Genomic DNA, 17,576 nt, shown 5'->3' with positions numbered 1-17,576 from the left:
GTATGAAAATGCTATGACAATATTTATAACCTAATATTTTATAATAATCTAAAAAATGTATTTCACATTTTACCTTATACAACTAGTTAGCTTATAAACATTCGAATATTACGCTTATAACGTATCTAATCTAAATTTTACCTTTGGAGAAAATTGTAAAAGAGAAATACTTGGCGTTCCGTCTAAGGTTATGCATATTAAAAATAATTCTAAGCCAAAATACATAAATGCTTACAGATATGCTATTCAGTCAAGCGGTAATCAATATTGTACTTATTAACCGATATACCAATGTACCATATATTTTAAAATTATGTTCAACTGTTATGATGAACAAATCAAATTATATTCGGTAAACACCATATTATACTTTGTAGGCGTAATGGTCTCAATGAAACGACACTATGTTTCAAACTTTCGGTGTTTTTTTTTCTTTTAATAAACTATACGAGTAAACTATATAATAATATAATGGAATATAATATATAAATTTGAAACGCCAATGCCTAAAAATAACCCTAATATCATAATAATAATAAATTATCATTTAAAGTAGATGTATTCTACATGTTCAGTCTAATAGAGTCCCGATGGGAAATCTGTGAGCTTCCCCGTGGAAACAGACATGTTAATGTGCTGTAGCGCTTTCATGCCGTTTGAACTACCACCTGTACTCAGCTTGCACTTAGGACTTGAGTCTTTTCCGGCGGCGGTGGTGGTGTCCTTATAACCGGAATACAATCCTGCGTTGTTGTGGCCCCGGGTCATGAAAACCTTGGGTTCCTTAGTGACCCTGCAGCCCATTGGTAAGTACACGGACCTTTCAGACTTGCAGTGATCGAATCTCATGACGGGTATTCGTGAGTCATTGACGTTCCTAGTGCTTGCTGACCTCGTTACTGGTCTATTGTTGGCGTACATCGAGTTTTCCACCTCGGACGCGTTACCGAAAACGTTGTATATCGATTTTCGTCTGCCTCCGTCTTTGATTTTCTCCTCGTCCTCCACGCGGTGACTGTTCAGCGCCAGGTCCGAAAATCGTTTTATCTGTTTCTGGACCGAATGAAATGTTTCGCTCCGTTTTATTTTGGACTTAACCTCATCATCATCATCTTCGTAAGCGCACTCGGAGTCGATGCTCTCTTCGTCGTCCTCGAAAAACGGGTTGACCTCAAAGTTTTTATTCATGAATAGGCTCCTGGACCGCCTTGGTGGTTCGGGCACGATTCTGGTAGGAATGATGACTACGTCATCTGTGTCAGAATACTCGTAATACCGTTTGTAATTGTCACTGCTTACTGAAGACATCTTCCGTCCATCACCTGACTCGGTGGACGCATCGTTTATAACCTTGTCGAAGTCTTCGAGCACTTCCTCGATGGTCGTGTCACCTTGTGATACACTGTACATCTTGTAGGGAACCTTTACTTTCTTTGCCGACACTTCCTCTTCGCAGTCATCTTGTTCGGAAGAACTGATACCTTCATCTTCAGCAGAATTTCCTCCGCCTTCAATTTTATTTTTTTGTGAGCTGTCCACGTGGTCTTTGCGTGAAGAAATTACACGTTTCTCTTCTTGGAGAATCTAAACATCAACAATAAAATAATTTGTCAATTAATAAATTTATCAATCGAATAACATCAAACACGGTTGTATGTTTTACTCACGTGAATTTTTTTTTCTAGCATGGTTACTTTCTCTCTAAGAGACTTAGCTTCTCTGATTACCTCGTCGTGCTGTCTTTTTAATGACTCAACATTTATGAAATTTTTCTGCCACCTGTATATCTCATCAGAGACGGAGCTCAATAGTGGAGATTTGTTGGAAATATTCTGAAACCACGACAGTGTCATTTAAGGCAGTTCATTTTTTAAAATATGCATCTTACTTTTAATATAGCTGCAGGTTTGAAACCAGCTTGTTTGAGTTCGGCTTGCACATAAAACTTTGTCTGAAGATCCGGACACGTTTCTGTGAAGGCGTTTATAAACTTTAAACCAGCCAACAGCAGTTCCATACCGGAACTGCCGCTACCGGACATCATTCCCACTAAAAATCTAAACCTGACGGGCTCAGCAAATCTAAGTCGCATCGTACTCATCGCATCCGAAACCGTATTGTGTCCATCTACCGTACCCGATTCACAGCATGCCTTGGTTAGTAACTATAAACACACAAATAAAATCAATTTGTCATTGAATATATTGGAATATTTTTCTATCAGTCAAAACATTTTTGAATCGTACGTTTTACTTTGAGAATAATATCATCGAATGTTTACCGATATCAGATAAAATGATATCGATATCATGTAATAATATTCAAGCTAATTATTTTATACTTGTATTTTTCAAGTAACCGTATACAATATTAAACTAAAATACGGTAACTGACGAATGATTCGATGAATATAATTAATACGATTTAAAACGGTATACAAACCTCCAGAGTCAACAGACGAGATTGATTGACAGTGCTCATGATGCACGCGGCAAGCGTGTACAATCCGGCAGGAGATATCGCCAATTTCCTAGCCGCATCCTGACAGCGCATGCAATACTTCAAACATTGCAGGCACGCGTTTTCGTCTAATGCGATACGGCGCTGGTTTGCCGGCGTGCACTTTGTTTGTGTGCCGTTTTGTTGGATTGTTTTCAGGAGTTCCAGCAACAGCGTGACTCCGTCTATTGGGTCACCGACGAATTCTTGTACGAAGCTACAGGTGGACAGAAGGAAAAAAATCATCAAACACACAATACATTATACATAGGTATGTTTTCTACCGAATAGCTTTTTTTATTTTAAACTAATAGTCTAAAACTGTTGACCCAATATGGATGGCGCGATGGTTATTGGTATACCTAACTATATCTGCTACAGTAAGGACACTGGCAGTTCTGACTTGTATCCCGCAAGGTCAGAGCACGTAATCCTGTGTATATCGCAAGCATTCAATTATACTGGACTAGGTATTCCGAATATTATCAATTTATTTTTTTCATACATACACGTACAACGTATCTAATATCTATACTACCGAATACCTATTACATATGTGTTATACTAACCGGCTGATAAACAATTTATTATTACCTTTTACGTTACATTTTCATCTCGTTCCCGCTTGAAATAAATGACCGGTACCGGTTTTAGTGGTTAATTAATACCGTCAGTGTTATAACCGTTATTCCTCGGATAAGCCGGTCGGGTTATTTATTTTTATTTTATTTTTTTTTACGCGCACTCATACACTAGGCCATTGGGACTCTGTATTACGTTATAATTTTTTCTGTCAGTGTCAAACAAGAATGGCGAATAACGTACGCACCACTATAATTAAATTTAACGTATTGATTTTAACAACCGATAACATCTCTTTATTCTAATGACCTACAAACAAAATCATATTTTCGTGTTTACAACAGTTTAATTTGCAGCCTGCAACTCGGGCGTAATAAATCGTAGCCGATTCATAAAATATGTACCTACCTCTTTTATTTTTATCACATTTGGAAACTATATTATTCATAACATCTATATTAAGCATCGATGGGCATTTTTAAGTCTCTCGAAACTTATATTTTAACTTACTACCTAATACTTACAGAATAGTTATGATTTTAAAGTGATGTGCCAATTTATATTTTAGTTAAATTGCAATGTATTTGTTTTATTAAATATTTAAAAATTATTATATCTATTTTTTTACTCAATTCAACTCACAATTCATTAAATCAAAATTAAACAATAAAGTATAAACGTTGGTAAATTAAAACTATATGAAATCTAATTTATCAATCAATTTTAAGATAACTATTAACTCTACAGTATATCTGTCTTATAACAATTGGAACATTATTTTTTACTGTCTAGTACAAGAGTACAGGATGTAGCGATTGTAAATTAATTTTACCATTTGTATTTTAGACGAATACACTCATTCCTTTTTTGGTAGGTAATTTTCTAGCAAATGCAATAGGTAACGTCTTATAAGTTATAACCTGGACGCGGAGAGCTTTGAATAATATAAATATTTAGGAACAATAAATTGAATTCGCGAATTTAACAAGGTTGTTTGGTTCGTAATTATTACAAATGTGCTAAAACATACGTGCTTTGCTTGGTAATTAGTCTTTATTATTATTGTCATTTCTGTCATTATTATTTTCCTAATGGACTTTGTGACGAAATTATGTGCACAATGTTTATTATATCGAATAAAATCGTGTACATTATATAAAATGCGCCTTATAATGTCTGTATATAAATAAAAAATAAAATACCTGACAAACTAAAATTAGTCTAGAATTACTGACAAAACGTAAAATTGTATTTTGGAGAATAACCGTTGGATTATGATGAATATCTGTTTTTATTCATAATTTTTCAGTTATTAAGACTACATTTTCACATATTATAACATAGTATACAATATACATATAGTATATACATATTGTATTACTTTTTTTCTCCCCAGAATGAAATTAATAAATTACCTGAAATATGCAAGTTTTAGGTCAGAATTCAGTTTTTCCAGTAGCTCAGTAGCTGACGTGAATTCTTTTAGAGTCATTTCGGTTTCTTTAGGTTCAGACGAGTCACCATTGTTAACGTCAGACGCAGGCCCTCGCTTTCCAAATTTTCGCAAGGATCCGGCATAGTCTTCTACGTTGTACACCGGAGGTCTTGGTTGATCCTGCGACAATAACACGGAATAATTAATAATCTTTTTAATAGCACGTTTGCAACGAAAAACAATAATAATTATCACGGATAATATAGTAGGCATAAACCGGTTACACGAAACAATTGATTGTTAAAATCGTTCATAAAAAAGTACAAAATTGTATAGTTGTCATTGATTGTTTTTAGCTCACGATTTCAATATGATATAGGTATATCGGATAAGTTTATATTTTTACAAAACATAATACAATTAAAATTTAAAACGCATACTATTATAACAGATATTATATCTCACTTTTAAAAAACGTAATACCCATGCATGGGATACGCGAGACAACGTTCCTTTTTCACGATTACAAAGCCGGCATGACTTCATGATTAGGGCGCGGGCACGAGACTAAACGGACGAAGTAATTTTTTATTTTAGTAAATAAAACGGTTGTCGTATAATTGCCCATCCCCGGATAGTTTAATGAAAATGATTTCACTTTTCCGCTCCATAATGAATAGAAAAAGAAACATCATTTTTATTCTAATACGACGTTGTTATTATATTACGTGATTATAGTTTTGATGGGATCCCACGGTACAAATGAATAGCTGACTATATTGAGAGCGGATTTCGCTATAAGTACCTACATAACGCTGTTATGTTGGAACTCTAAACTTCTTTTGAGTTTTTATAATTGCCTTGTAACAATAAAACCACGGTTAAATATGAAAAACACGAGCAAATAACTCGTGCATGGGAATTTTTCACACACCTAATTTTCTTCTCATCCGTTACCCAACACCAAGTAATAATATCATCCTGCCAAATTGTGTCCATCCTGGGCAGATCCTCATACTCTATTTTACCCTAACGGTATTTGATAACTGTAGGTACTACATAACCTTATTGTACGAAAACATTAAATAGAATTGGACAAACAGATATTACGACACATGTATATATTATAATCAAAAGACTTAATACAACTTCGAAATAAGCAATAGTTCCACATGTATAATTAAAAAACAGTTAACAGTTATTTGGTAACTTGTTATTAAATACTGATATTTTGATATTTTGAATATTGGGCTTAGTACCTATGAATTTACTTTGAATAGGTTAGCAATTTTTATACAAACAATCGTGGCTATGTACCTTTGGTAACTAACGGACGGATACAATGGGGATGTAAGGTGTTCTAAACTTATGTTTGGAAACCTAAAATGATGAATTTTCCTATTTTTAGAACATTTAAACCATCCACAAGTAATTAATAAAACTATCTAAACTTTAAGTAAACAGTAAGGTATAAGTATATATTAAGTTCGGTACATCTGATTACTATCACGTATTTATTTTTGATGAGGCAATGAGGCATAATAATATAATGTAATTTTCATAATTAGTGGTAAATCAGTAATAAAATGTACATAATAGCATAATACTAAAATAAGACTATTTAATTTTGATTGCATTATATTATGAGTACTGTTAAAATTAATTAAAGAAAAAAAATGGTAGAGATGGTAGTAGATGATACTAATTTACAAAATAATTTTAGTTATATACGTTCTACCTATATGATAAAGATTATTTTGTTGAACGGTGCGTAACGTTTATGGATTTACCTCACAAAAACACAGTCGAAACAAGTCTGTCTATAAACTTTTAAATCGTATTTCGACAAAAAAAAAAAGAAAAAAAAACACTAGTGAAAACGAATATTCAAGCGCGAAAGTAGTTTGGATCGAGTTTCATTTTAGTATATTATGTATAAAAATGAACGAGCAATGACCAATGAGACATTGATTCATTGTTCATAAGACATTTGAAGGACATTTTCAATGATTTTCAACATTTTCAATCACGTCGTTTTTAGGATAAGAAAATAATTTTCAAACCATGGTCAAACAGCTAAATATCATTAAAATGTTTAATGTATAGTAGAATTATAGTATACCTAATATTAACAAATCGTTAAAATTACAAAAAAAATTATATTTTGTCTCGTAAAAAGTAAATGTAGGTACCTATCGGATTAGAATGTAGGTAGGCTAATTGTATTTATTTAATAATATAGAATCATATGAAATAAACAACTAAAATAAAGTCATAATAGATATTACAATTAATTACGCTTTTCTTTGACTTTTGTATGAATAATAATATGCACCTATATTTGATTTGATATTAAATGTTAATACTATAATATGTATTAATTTATTGCACAGTAAAAACGCCTACTACTATTTTTTATTGAAATAGAAAGTATTGAAAATAATGTTGACGTGAATATAATTACATATCTATATAATACTGTTAAGTTAAACTGTTTAAATAAAACTTTTGTTTAATTTACACATTTAAAAATGAAAAACTACCTTTAAAGTTTAAATAATAAACAAAGAAAAATTATTGCATACAGCATCATAGTTACTTAATTTATCACTTGAATTTGGATTCTTTAGTAGTTTAGTGGTAAATTGAAAAACAATGATTTACTGCTTAGGGTGTTGTTTACAGAACGTTTTATTTTACCCTAAAATAAAATGATGAACAAATGATCACACAAATAATATTATAAAGTATTCTGATGCTGAGCACAGTTGTTTAATGTAAGATGAAACTCTACGGAATATTTATTTGCTTTTGAATATTATAAATAATATTATCATACCATTCAATATCAAACAGTCATAATAATCTTCTCAACATTGACATGATAATTAAAAATGTGAAATACAGGTTTCAAACACTAAAATACTATATTTTAGTAATATATTCAATAATATCCATCATATTATTAGCTTTTATATTATTGATAAAAGTTGAAGTAGTAATAGCAACTAGCAGTAGAGCAATTGGTAAACTTAAATTATGTAGGTTAATTAAATAATAATAATAATAATAATAATAGGTACCCAATAAAACTATAAAAGTAATAATGATTTAAACTATAAATTATTTTTATGTTTATTATTAAAAATATAAACATTGTATGATGTGGGACATTAATATGGCAAGTCAAATTGGTTCATCTAAAATCTGCATGCATAAATAAATACCAATCAATTTGATTTTCATATGATTTAATTAAATTTCACAGCTAGTTTATTTCAAAATATACCCACGTCAAAATTCATTCTCTACAAATATAATATATATCAATCATGTATATTAAAACAATTAAAAATACTCTTTTAAACTGAGGATACACAAGCGCATTTTGGTTTAATATTTTATTTGTTTATTGACAACATAATTACAATATATCTAGTTCAATAGTTGATAAACTATAATATATTATTATTATATAATTTAATATAATATATTATACGTATACAGCGTCCGAATTTCATTATTTCAAAGACTATTAACGTTTTTAATTTTATTTCTTCAAAATAGTTGTTTTGATATGCCTATAAAGTCAAAACAATTTATATTTATACAATTTTAAAAGAGTGGAATTTCATTAAAATCACCTTATAAGTATTAACCTATCAAGAGTACCTACTCAAGATTTTTTTTTAATTTTCTATCATGGATCAATTTTCAGTTAGTGAAATTATCCATTTCTATCACAGAATAAAATTCAAAAAATAAATAAAAATATATGATATTGTTAAAAACATTTCAAAATAATAATTAGCATTAATTATTGTAAAAGTTAATTAATAATTTCTATACGCCATGGAATTAATTTGTAATGTTTTGTATTATCCATGGAATTAATTTGTAATGTTTTGTATTATACATTTTTATAAAATTAATTTATAATCAATATATTTACTCTTAAATGGTTGCAAACTATAACCGGGTTTATTTAATTAATTCGGATTATGAGAAAAATGGCAGTATCTTGTATTTGGCATACCAATCAGGATATAAAATAACGTCGGTAAAAAGGAAATGTGGGAAGTGGAAGTGAGGGACTTGCAACCATTCATAAGCTGGTGATTCATTTAGTAGTTGTTGCTATATATAACTTACCTGACTTAACTGTTTTAATTATTATTCGATCAAATCATTATGTGTATAAAATTATATTAAGTTGAACTGGTTGATAAGCAATCGAATTGTATTAAATATTAATATAATATGTTATAGGCACGTAAAAACTTTATAGTCAATTTTCAACTTGACCCATCTGTAATAATAACCGGGGGAAATTAATCAACCATTTCATAATATGATAAGAAGGTTCGTTTAATTTCACGGACCATCATCGCCAAAATCTTACAAACATTACTTTCGCCGGGGCTATTCCGTTGTTAAATGTCGGTGGGTTTTTATATCAAAGAGTTGCGTAGAGATTTATATTGTGACAACACGCGTGAATGTGACATTTACATATGTGGTCGTGATTAACAGATCTGGCTATGTTTTAAGTTAAATTCCCCGTAGTGAGAATATCGAGACTAGAATCTTTGTTCAAGGATAGCATCGACTGCAGTGAAAGAATTGCATGTATATAAATTCATCAAATATGTTTTAAGTTCGATTCATATAATAAAATATTTTTTTTTTTTAAATTAAAAGTATATAATATTATAAGCTAACGAAAATAAAAAAAATTATTTTCAAATTAACGACTATTTTTAGTTAGTTGAATTAGGCGTATACATTTATGTTACGTAATTCGATTAAATTTAAGAACAATATGGTAAGAACCATAAGTACTTATTAGTTATTTTCGTATATAACATTGATTATACATGGTAGTCGTCGGCACTTTTTCAAACAAGTAGGTATACCTATCTATTCTGTGAGTATAAATTATTTTTATCCGTTTTGATGAAATTCTATTGTTTTACACACAAAATAACTATTATTTTAGAGATAAGGTGAACTATGGCGGTACTTCGACTATATAATTTAGTCAGAGAAAGTAATACCGATATGTTACCACATGTTGTTTAGTATATTATAAAATATTAAAATCTTGTATCAAATCCATGGTTCAGCCTCCTTATTTTTATTTTATTTTACACGGCAATATGACGAGACTGTAAATTAAAAAAAAAAAAATAATACGCCCGTAAAATCACCAATATAATATAATATGTATGTTTTTATTAAAATGTTATTTTATAATAAATTACCTATTGAAATATTACAAAATATATTCGGCTTAGAAAAAAATAACCCGAAGGCTATAAACGTAAAATACACGCATATGTAATAGGTATGTTAAAAGTTTTAGTATATAAAATTAATTATGCTGAATCAACAAATGAAAATATGATAAGGTAAATGCTGAAAATATTTAATTGAATTTTAAATACAGAAACTAGGAGCACTGACGTGAAAAAAAAACACGCGCAAGCCTCGTACACCCACGCACAAGTCTGATACAATAAAGTAACGAATGTATTGGTATGCTTATTTTATTATTTTTTTTTTTTTTAGGAAAATAATTGCGTCTGTGTTTATACCGCAAAATGCGCAAACTGCAGCGCAAACGTACGTAGATTTTGCGTGAAAAAAAAAAATACAAGAAACTCGACAGTAAATTAAAATGTATAAGCATACGGAATGTGTGTGTTTGTGCGATAACGTGTAAACGTCGTATAATATATTTTTCTCAACGCCATTTATCTCGGGGTGAGATTCGTCGTAGGACGACGGACGACCGAAGATTTCCGGCTCATTGTGTCTGGACCACCTTGTGTAGGTATATTATATATATTTTATATACGCCGGAGACTAATTAAACGATTATTCTTTTTCTCTCTCTTCTTTATAAGCGACCGTGGAAACGATAACATCGAAAGTATCGGTTTTACATATTATGTGTATTATATGCGACACACGATATGTATAATTATTATATATATTTCTGCCTCGCTCTATTTCTCTGTCTCTGTCACTCTGTCACTCTGTCTCTTTGTATCTCTCTCTCTCTCTCTCTCTCTCTCTCTCTATATATATATATATATGTCTCACGGCCTATTATATACTTACGACGTACTATATAGTTGCAGTGGTATAGGATTGAATGCCACGCGAGAAATGAAGAAAAAAGAAAATTCGCGTATGCGATACGCCGATACGTATTATAATATACGCTTACATAAATACCTACTTCGTCGTCATCAGTATTATAATAATATAATATAATACGTAGTATACCTGCGGGATGCTCCTTACAATGTAAATAGAGAGCTCACGAACTGTAAATACCTTATCATAAAATTATCATCAATCATGCGTTCGGATAAAAAAAAAATCCACTGGAGTCGTGATCCGTATTAACGATTATCCTCCAAGACGACATTATATTTTATGTATATACCTATACATACACACGTGTATAATATAATTCCGTAGTCTTATTCGTGTCCTTTTTTGAAAACTACCGCTACTTATACGTGTAACGTGCAATAAAACCTTCAACGGAAAATATTTGTCGATTTACATATTGTATTATATGTTTATTTGAAAACAAAATTATGGTGTCACCGGGGGCAGTGGTCGAATCTCGGTATGCCACTGCGGCAGGATTGTATAAAATATGAATAACGGCGACATTATAATATTCTTCTATTATACTGCTATATAGTACCTGCTATACCTACTATATATATTATTATATTATAGGTACCGACTATTTATTATACACCGGGATATACCGACACGTAATATTTTTACGGATAAATTAAACGACGTCATATTATTATTATACATGTGGAAAAAATAGAAAAAAAAACGTCGACAGCTTTATACAACTGTACGTTTCGAATTTGAAAATCCAGTCATATACGCATAACATCGTTATCAATATTCTTGAACAATACGTGTACGACGTATCAATCGAGTTCCGTCGTAAATTGCCAGTACCCATACACCATACCAATACGTACACTGCACCGTGCAGGTTATCGTACGTATATATATACTATTATATTATTTTATACATTACATAATAATATACAATAATATAATATTATGTCTGTGCACCATGCACGGTCTTCGGGTAAGTATATTTGTGTGTGTGTGTTTGTTTCTCTCTATAATTCCACCTGCACATCGCGCGCGCTGTCTCTCTGATTTCGTCCCAACAGACAATAGTATAAATACGTGATGCACTTGGTAATGATCAAATACACGCACACGGTACAATAATGTGTACCTAATAGCATAATGTAATCTCAACCCTCTATGCGTCTATGGTCGTCGTCGTCGTCGTATTTGTCCTGCACGTTTATACACAATACGCGTGTACGACGCAACTTCGTATGGACTACAGAGGGACGGTATTAAATCCGACATCGTATAGGTACCTATCTATTTTTATACATTATATATACCTACATGCTGTATATGCATACAATACCCTATCTATTAGTGGGCCATCAATCTTCGTTAAGTGCGTTTCTTGTGCGCGCATACCTACACAATATATACCTCACATTGTATATTATTATATATATGTACCACATCGGATTCGTCGGAATCACAGGAACGCGCGAGGAAATATTGTTTTTTTTCCTTACCAACCGACATTATATATTATTATTATTATTATTATTACACTACACGGGAACAGTGACAGTGAAAGGCTCAATGGAATACCGAGCACTGGTGCTATACTGGTATATTATGTATATCCAAGTACCACCTATACCTGCAACAGGTGCGTATATCGTCGAATCAACGTGTCGCATATAATATTATATTTTATTCCGCGTGGTGTATATATTATTATAATATTGTTGTAACCGCCCGGTGTTTGGTTGATACTTGTTTATATTTCATTCCATTGTGCGCGATTTGTAAACGACCATAATAATATGTACGTATACCACTATATATATACCTATATAATACGGTTGATATGACATAGACCGCGCGTGCATAAAATATAGTTAGATGTGAGTGTGTAAAAAAAGGGTGCAAGTGTTTTTATTACGGCGACGACCGCTCACGAGACGAAACATCCACTTCAAACGCCTACGTATATCGTACAATGTTTTATGACCGTACACTCGATATACACTTCTTTTTACTTTGGAACGATATTAAATTAGTTGTTTTTTTTTTAAATACTCTGTGCTGAACACCGAGAGAAGAGATGGAGCAAAACTTGTAAAAAAAAAATCCTTAACTTATATTGACGAAACGCCAAAAGCGTATATTTTATAATATTATATATTACGTAACGCCGTATTTTAAATGCGTTGGCTATAAATCTCGCTACGACTCAAACCACTGTGCGCCGCATAATATACTCGAATTCGATAAAAAAAAAAAATAATAATAATAATAAATGTTTTTTTTTCGTATAATATGTGTATAATATATTATACCATATGGGTTTTAATTATCGTGTTGAAAAAAAAAATAATAAATATAGGTACACCCCGCACGTCTGCAGATGAATGTGCAATTAATGATGACACTTTATGCTAGACTCGCGACTCGAGGACCGTTAAATGTTTATATTGAGTGTATACTGTATAGGTGTATCCAATTCATGTATATAATATGATAATATATGCGTGTCGGTGTGTGCTCTTTGATTTTTTATACCACGGTGTAAAATATAATAATGTACCCTATGGATAATATTATAATAATGTGCGCGGTCGTGCGGTGGTTTGCAATAATTTTACAAGCAAATAAAACACGCGGGCCTTCCGCGAGGGGACACATTGTGTCATTGATATAACCAACGTTTCTTTTTCTTGAAATATATACACACACGATTACATATTATACATAATATAATATAGGTACTTTAATAATATGTAAGGTGGCGGCGGTTCACCTCGGCACAAAAGCGGTGAAAAAAAAACCCATTAAAAATACGAAAACACCCACCAGATCCCTGTGGGCGGTTTTGATATTACACTGCCAGTGTAATACTCATAATATATAAATGTGTGTGTGTATATAGGCGATTAGACCAAAAGAGTAGCGCGGTCATTTCATATTTCCTAAATTACATTGTCCGATTTCAATGTCAAAAACATGAGGCCCCAGGTCGGGTTAACATCTTTTCGAGCGCCGCCCACACGCAGATTTTTATCAAACGACTGCGCAGGATACCTGTTTCACTTTTTATTTTTATTTCCCATTGTTTACGCGCGCGTCATATTATTATATTATATTATACTTCGATTTTACGATAATGCGCATTAAGACGTCAAGTGTTGCAAACCATGTCTCTATCGCTCATAATATTATTATATATTTACCGACAAAGATTGACAAAAATCGTTGTTTACAAAAGTCAGCAAGAGTTAGGTACACTGCAGTACAAACGTAATTGTGATTGGTGAGACATTTAAGATGAATTCAAATAAGCGATTATAATTTCATTGTGAAATGGATTTCAAACGATGCTCCTTATAAATTCAAAATAAATATAACATGTGGTGGAACGGCGCACTAAGGGTAATACTGTCGTTACTGGTTATACACGAGTGTCGAGAACAAGCGTCAGTCGCGGTCGGCGATAAGAAACTGAATGCCATTTTTGGTTACTGCACAAGATCGTTTGAAATCTAACTCCCAAGTCGGTCGTCGTTGATAAACGTGTTTCTTTATATACTTAATCATAATTTATGTTCCGACGCCCCTCAGTGTGGGTGGAGGTACCTATATCAAGTGTTTCATCGGGAGTGTCCTTATAGAGTCGGTAATGACAACCCAACTTAAAATGGTGTCCCACAAGGATCAGTGTCACATTGTTCTTAATAGCAATAAACGATATCTTCTGCAAAATACATAATTCCACAAAACATATTATTATGTTTGCTGATTACTGATATATCCATTGTAATGGAAATAGCATAGAAACTATATAAGTCATCAATATTAATCTTCAAAACTGATCCAATGAAACTGCCTTTAAATTTTCCCCAACCAAAAGTCAATGTATCGTTTTTATTCATAAGCTTAAAATAAATCAACACCTATACCTAAATAATGCACCAATCCTTATATTATATAAAACCATAAAAATACTTGGAATAATTTTTCGATGACAATTTATATTGGACCTCTCATTTAAAACAACTAAAAAGCAGAAATAAAATTAATTTAATCAAAACTCTATCCCACCACACACGGGGAGCGAATCAGAAGTAACAACCAATTATGTACAAGTCTCTAATCATATTATCTAACATCAAATATGGTTCAAATATACACAACACAGCTAAACCCAACCTTCTTAAGTTATTGGACCTAATTCACAACGAAGGAATTTGATTGGAATGTATACGGATACGTCTAAGCAAGAGTGCCCGCAGGGGGGATGAGTGCCCGAGTGCCCCCTGAGAATTTTCAACTGCATGTACTTTAATATTAATATTTTTATACCTAACGAAATATATTAGATTATAAGTAATTTTTATCTTGCCACGGGTGGGATTTTACACTTCGGGCGCACTTGCATCTAAATTTGAACATGGGGTAGATTTTACAGTAATTAAAGATGACACAATCATTCAATACAAGTTTCCAAAAATAACCATCATATTTTTTGTCAAAAATTACGCTATTGCTATGAAGAGTTGTACATTTTTAATCCTTTAGAAGCAATCTAAATAGTATAGGTATACTAATAATCAGTGACTCCTTAAGTACCTTATTAGCACTTACAAACCTTTCCTAAAAAAAAAAAATGAAATAACCCGAAACATACAATCAAAGTTAATCCGAACAAAAAAAACATCAAATCGATGTGGGTACCACCATCCCACATTGATATCGCAGGAAATGAAAAAGCAGACAAATATGCCAATCATGCAACTAATCCAAATTCTTCAATAAATAATATACCCACTAACGACATGAAAAATTATATTAATAAAAAAATCCTTTCGACCAGTCAAAATCACTGGAGTTCAATACCAACATCTAACAAACTCAAAAATATATTTTTTAAAAAAACAATAAAATGGCACATGCCTACCAATTTTCACCGTTGCAATCACCATCATCAGAATCGGACACTCCTTCCTCACACACTCATATTTAATCAGTAAAGAGCCTCAACCACTATGCGACACATGCCACAAAGCATTAAAACTCAAACATATGGTGAAGGAGTGTTCTAAAAATACTTCTAGCCTTAATTTTGAAATAATAAAAAAAGTCGATAATACACAGACTATATGTATTTAGCAATTTCGAATGTCTTACAAGTTATAGTCATCAGCTTTGGGTCCACTCGATTTGCGTGTCTATCGTTTTGTAGGTGATTAGGATAATAAGATTATTTTAACAATAATGCACATTATGTAATTATGCCATGCGTGTTGCGTACAATATCTCTATACCTCGTGTACGATACTGTAAACTCATAAATCATAATAATGGTGGGTATTGTAATACCATAAAAAATACAATATATATTGTGATTTAGACCATTAAATCTCCCTGGTTTCGATTCGTGTGACTGTCCGACTGTCGTTATATCAAGGATTTATTCGATGACTATAAAGTATTGACTCACTTGAAAACTCTGCTCGGTCGAAAACGTACACGAACTATTCCAGCTGGCTGAACTGTTTCGAGATGACACCTCTTGCACCACCCGCAGCCGAGCCACATGATCGTTCATTTTGCTATTAGGTTTCGCCGATATCTGAAAACAGTTCCAAAACGAAGGAAATTATTAATACATTCATCGCGTGCGTGGACTAAAATTTTTACGTTTTTTCAAACACGTAATATTCGTTTAACTAATCTACTATATACAGACACACACACACACACACACACACACAAGTAACTACACAACATATGTTTAAAACAAATACTACGCGTACATGGATTGTATATATATATGTATATAAATTGTATTATGTGCTTTTTTTTCCATTACACTATGTAAACCTATAATATGTAAATGTAGTTTAGTGTTATATATAGGTATATAGGGGTCAACATCTCACAATTATAGATAAATAAAATAATGAGGCGAGCAATAAAAATTTGGATTAGTCTACTAAAAACCAGTTTCTCCGACGGATAACGCTATAAAAAAAAAGTAATACATACATAATACCTATACATTATACGTATGTATATTCCAACGAGGCTACATAATATAGTATAAGTTCATTGCTGGTATATATAGTATTGTTTTTGATGTACAAAACCACTATGTGGACCGGACTGGTGATGCATTTTACCAAATAAAATAAAAATAAACTATTTGATCGGTTTGGTTATTATATTATTATGTACGCTCTTTGCGTTTAACAGCCCAATTGACTGTGTCATATTTATTTGTGAATTATTTTTCATATAGGTATACAACTTTTGCGTGTTTTCTTTTTTTAAACCCGTTATTCGGCAAACTAGCGGTACACCAGGCAATAAACCCCAAAACGAAACATATTATAATAGAGCATTAGAGCCTATAAAAAGTGGACAACCGTGTGTTTCCCGGTCATTTGCATCTGACGACAGTATAGAATCATACACGACAATAAACATGATATTGTTTGGTTAGGTGAAAATATAATAGGTAGGTACATAATATAATTATACGTGTGAGACCGCGAGATTCACATACGATATTATTATGCAAAAACTGTCACACGATATGATTTTTTAATACCTAGTTTCTATAATTTTTTAGACCAAGGCGATATAATTTGATATTTTTAACTCTGATTAAATCTGATCATCCCGTTTTGTTCAAATATAATACGTAAAGGTTTGTATTACATTTTAAAAAACCACGAAATATAGACTTAATAGTAAGGATATTATTTTATATAATATGCTTTACTCCGATACTCATATATTCGCCATTTTCTGTAGGAACATATTTTATAAGAAATAATAATATGTGAGTACAATCATCAACACACAAAATACATTTTAATAATAATCTTTCATATTATTGACTTAGCAGCTGGGTCTATTATAATTA

The 17,576-nt window shown here is 31.8% G+C and overlaps 1 protein-coding gene across 2 annotated transcripts in view; it reads right to left on the bottom strand.

The window, feature by feature from the left end:
* Positions 1-407: 407 nt before the first annotated feature.
* Positions 408-17,576, bottom strand: part of LOC132940159 (uncharacterized) — a 59,583-nt gene continuing 42,414 nt past the window's right edge. Inside the window, exons 2-7 of one of the 2 annotated variants that reach the window (XM_061007603.1) lie at positions 16,146-16,277; positions 4,497-4,696; positions 2,443-2,716; positions 1,889-2,164; positions 1,668-1,832; positions 408-1,584 (exon numbers count right to left, since the gene is read on the bottom strand). In XM_061007603.1, coding sequence (XP_060863586.1) covers positions 577-1,584; positions 1,668-1,832; positions 1,889-2,164; positions 2,443-2,716; positions 4,497-4,696; positions 16,146-16,277 — 2,055 coding nt within the window. In that variant the 3' untranslated portion in view covers positions 408-576. Of the gene's footprint in view, positions 1,585-1,667; positions 1,833-1,888; positions 2,165-2,442; positions 2,717-4,496; positions 4,697-4,981; positions 5,083-16,145; positions 16,278-17,576 lie in introns of those variants that run through there. The other variant, XM_061007604.1, reaches the window with a different exon arrangement.

Source organism: Metopolophium dirhodum, chromosome 3 (genome assembly GCF_019925205.1).
Source record: "Metopolophium dirhodum isolate CAU chromosome 3, ASM1992520v1, whole genome shotgun sequence".
Classification (NCBI taxonomy): domain Eukaryota; kingdom Metazoa; phylum Arthropoda; class Insecta; order Hemiptera; family Aphididae; genus Metopolophium; species Metopolophium dirhodum.
This window is presented reverse-complemented; position numbering and strand designations above follow the sequence as displayed.